The sequence below is a fragment of the Hipposideros armiger genome, unplaced genomic scaffold (assembly GCF_001890085.2).
Source record: "Hipposideros armiger isolate ML-2016 unplaced genomic scaffold, ASM189008v1 scaffold_327, whole genome shotgun sequence".
NCBI classification, from domain to species: Eukaryota; Metazoa; Chordata; class Mammalia; order Chiroptera; family Hipposideridae; genus Hipposideros; species Hipposideros armiger.
In genome coordinates, this window is record NW_017731677.1 from 558,421 (window position 1) to 562,458 (window position 4,038).

Consider the following 4,038-nt stretch of genomic DNA (forward strand, 5'->3'; position numbering starts at 1 on the left):
AAATTTACTGAAGAGAGGAGCTCTCCATTAAAGAGAAATCAGTTTAGAACAAGAATTTATTTCCATAATATCATTGGGTCCTAGGGAGGATAATAAGGACACCATGCTACTCCATGCTACTTTGGATCTGTCAGTGCAATTACCACCAGACTAACAGCCCGAAAGACAATGGTGTAATGGTGTGTGTGTGTGTGTGTGTGTGTGTGTGTGTGCGCGCGCGCGCGCGCGCGCGCGCATGCGTGCGGGGGGCGGTCAGAGGGCGGAGAAAGTTAAACATACTGTGTCACCTTAATCCTCATGTTGGCCTATCTGGCAGCTGATGTCATTGTTGTTTGCAAGAAAAGCATTCTACAGAAAAATTTCCAATCTTGCTAAAATATATTTTTGCCTCTGATCATCTTAGCTGCCTTCCTGTCTCCCATCCCCCGACTCTCCCTCCACCCAAAACAACTTCTAAGGAACACACACACACACACACACACACACACACACACACACACACATTTTGGGGGTTCGGAGGAGGTACAAGATGAATTACCTCTTGCCATCAAATGTCTTTCCTTTTCCTCCAAACCATAGATAATGAGGCCAGAAGTGAATTACTGAATGGGTTTGGAAAGGTAATTACTGAAATAATCTCAAAAATAGTGGTGACTGCAGTGCAAGAAAATTCACTTTGTATCTGTCAGAGCCACTTGGTATGTGATAAACATCTTGTGTTTGCAAACCCAGATGCTGCACCAAAGGAAGTTCCATATTAGCAAATTACCAGAAGAACCCACTGCATCCAACTCATTTTGATTTTGTAATGAGAAAGTCCATTAAACAGGAATAGCTTTAAGTTATGACAAAGTTAAACAAGTTTTGAGGTGAGACAGGGAGAGAAAGATGGAACGTGTGTGGGAGTTTCGCTGGGATCCTGTCCTTAGAAGCCTGTGATATGCAAACAGCTGAAGTTTGTTATGCACAGTTGAAGTTTGGGAATATTCACCTAAAGTACTCAACTAAAGCCCTTAGCTTTGAGATTGCAGGTTAAAACTTCAGGGAAGAATGCATATTTCTAAAGCTAAGGCACAAAATGTCCATGGGCTATATACCTTACCCCCAATTTGGATTGCTCCCCTCTTACTGGCAGAGAACGGTTGCTCTATTTCAGCTGCCTTAGCCCTAGCACCTAGCACCACAAACATGATTTTGTCTGTCTTTCACCTGGAGGCCATTGGCTCTGCGGCCTCTTCTCTCCATTCCTTTGTGACGCAAGTGGTCCTAGGTGGGGCCCCCGTGCCCACGGCTCACAAAGGCAGGTGTAAATGCAAGCGCGCTCAGTGCTCTGGGAACTTCAGGCTGGCTTGGGCTCTGGTCCTGCTGCTCCAACCCCAAGGACTCCTGGAAGTGAGCCCCGACACCTCCACCACTCACCATGACCAGCCAGTTATGCCTCCCTGTCGCCCGGTACCTCTCGTCCTTGAAGCCCCACCTCCGAAACGTCCAAGTGGGCATCTGTGTGGCGATCCCTCGCAGCGACGGGCGGATCCACCTCGCTGTGGTCACAGAGTTCAAAAGAGAAAAACCGTGGGTCACGGTCGAGTGGCTTGAAAAAGGAGTCCAAAAAGGCAAAAAGATTGATCTGGAGACCATATTCCTGCTAAATCCCGCGTTGGCCTCTGCTGAACACCCTACGCCCTCCAGGTCGTCGTCCCGCTTGTCTCTAGCGCCCTCTTCAGCCATCGGGGACCGACGCGGGGCCACACGGTGGGTTGCTACGATCCCTCCGAAAAACAAAACACCCTCCGGGGACAGCCTGGCTGTAAACGTCCCCAGCAGTCCCTGCCTGATGAAACAGAAGAAGTCTCCCTGCCTCTGGGAAATTGAGAAACTGCGGAAGCAGCGGGAGAAGCGCAGACGGCTGCAGCTGGAGCTCCGAGCCCAGCGCGCCCTCGATGCCCACACGGGAAACCCCAACTGTGAGATCATGCGCATGATCGAAGAGTGCCGCAGGCACCTGAACAGCAGCGCGATGCCCACGCTGCAGCGGCGGGAAGACCATCGGATCTGTGTCTGCGTGAGGAAGCGACCTCTCAACCAGCGAGAGGCCACCATGAAGGACCTGGACATCATCACCATCCCCTCGGACAGCGTGGTCATGGTGCACGAGTCCAAGCAAAAGGTGGACCTCACTCGCTACCTGGAGAACCAGACCTTCTGTTTCGATCACGCTTTCGATGACAAGGCCTCCAACGAGTTCGTGTACCGGTTCACCGCCCAGCCGCTGGTGGAGTCCATCTTCTGCAAGGGCATGGCCACCTGCTTTGCCTACGGGCAGACGGGCAGTGGGAAGACGCACACCATGGGCGGTGCCTTTTCCGGAAGGGATCAAGGTTGTTCAAAAGGCATTTACTCCCTCGTGGCTCAGGATGTCTTCCTCCTGCTCAAAACCTCAGCCTATGAGAAGATGGGCCTCAAAGTCTATGGGACGTTTTTTGAGATTTATGGGGGCAAGGTATATGATTTGTTGAACTGGAAGAAGCTGCTGCCGGTCCTTGAGGATGGAAATCAGCAAATCCAGGTGGTCGGGCTGCAGGAGCAGGAGGTGTGTTGTGTGGCGGACGTGCTGAACCTGGTGGAACTGGGGAACAGCTGCCGGACTTCTGGTCAGACATCAGTCAATGCCCATTCTTCCAGGAGCCATGCCGTGTTCCAGATCATCCTCAAGTCTCGAGGGAAACTACATGGCAAGTTCTCTCTCGTTGACTTAGCTGGGAACGAAAGGGGAGCAGATACTGCCAAGGCCAACCGGAAGAGGCAGCTGGAAGGGGCAGAGATTAATAAGAGTCTCCTAGCGCTCAAGGAATGTATCCGAGCTTTGGGGCAGAACAAGGCTCATACCCCATTCAGAGCCAGCAAGCTCACACAGGTGCTCCGGGATTCCTTTATCGGCCAGAACTCCTCCACTTGCATGATTGCTACGATCTCTCCAGGGATGGCCTCCTGTGAAAACACCCTCAACACTTTAAGATATGCAAATAGAGTAAAAGAATTAACTCTAGATTTAAGGCCCCACCATCGGTGTCTCTATCCCGTGGGACATGAGGTGCCAAGGATGTTGGAAAATCACATTCGAAATTCAGAAATGTCCCTCCAGAGGGAGAAATTTATTAAAATGCCTCGTATACGGAGTGAGGAGGAGGAAAAGGCTAAAGAAATAACATTATCCACTCAATTAATGGAAGACACAATGACTTCATGGAAGGAATTACGTGTATGGCCAGGGGGCAACATCCAGGAGACAGCTGATGGGGTGAACTATGATGTTTGTTTTTGCATCACCCAGTTATTGTCCATTTTGGAGCAGAAAATAGGCATTATGACGGACATTCAAAAGAAGCTGAAATCATTACAAGCTGATCTCCAAAAGAAGAGAAAGGTAGAGTGATGCCAATGGCAACGGATCAGGCCTGAAAGGATGGACTCATTGCTGCAGTTCCTACCTCTCTTATCAAGAAAAAGTGTCTAAATTATCTAGATGTAATCCTTCTGGAAAGCTTAAAACATCTTAAAATACTCTTGTCAGAAATGTCCACTTTCTCCTTCTCCGTATTTCTGTAGTTTGTTTCATTCTGTAGGACAGTGGTTCTCAACTGGGAATCATTTTGCCTCCCAGGGACATTGCACAATGTGTGAAAACATTTTCAGTTGTCAAAACTGGGTATGCGAGGAGCAGTTATATTGGCATATAGTGGGTAGAGGGCCAGAGATGCTGTTAAACATCTTACAGTATATAACAAATAATTGCCTGGTTGAAGATATCAATAGTACCAAGGTTAAGTAACCCTGCTGTAGAAAAACCTAGTTGTGATGAAACCAGATTCCCTAAATTGTGGCTACGAATGTGTAATACTGCATATAATGGTAATAGAGTTGGAACATACCAAGCGGTACACAAGGAAGGAAATTTAATGATATCCACTCATATATCTTTTTCTGTTGTATTGGCGTGTAGATTCAAATGGTTTTTAAGCTCTAGTCCTACCGTGGGGT

General features: G+C 48.6%; 1 protein-coding gene across 1 annotated transcript; it reads left to right on the forward strand.

Annotated features, from left to right (window-relative positions):
• Window positions 1-1,420: 1,420 nt before the first annotated feature.
• KIF2B (kinesin family member 2B) lies at window positions 1,421-3,433 on the forward strand. Its single transcript, XM_019660733.1, has one exon. The coding sequence runs from the start codon at window positions 1,421-1,423 to the stop codon at window positions 3,431-3,433; it is 2,013 nt and encodes a 670-aa protein (XP_019516278.1).
• Window positions 3,434-4,038: the final 605 nt, after the last annotated feature.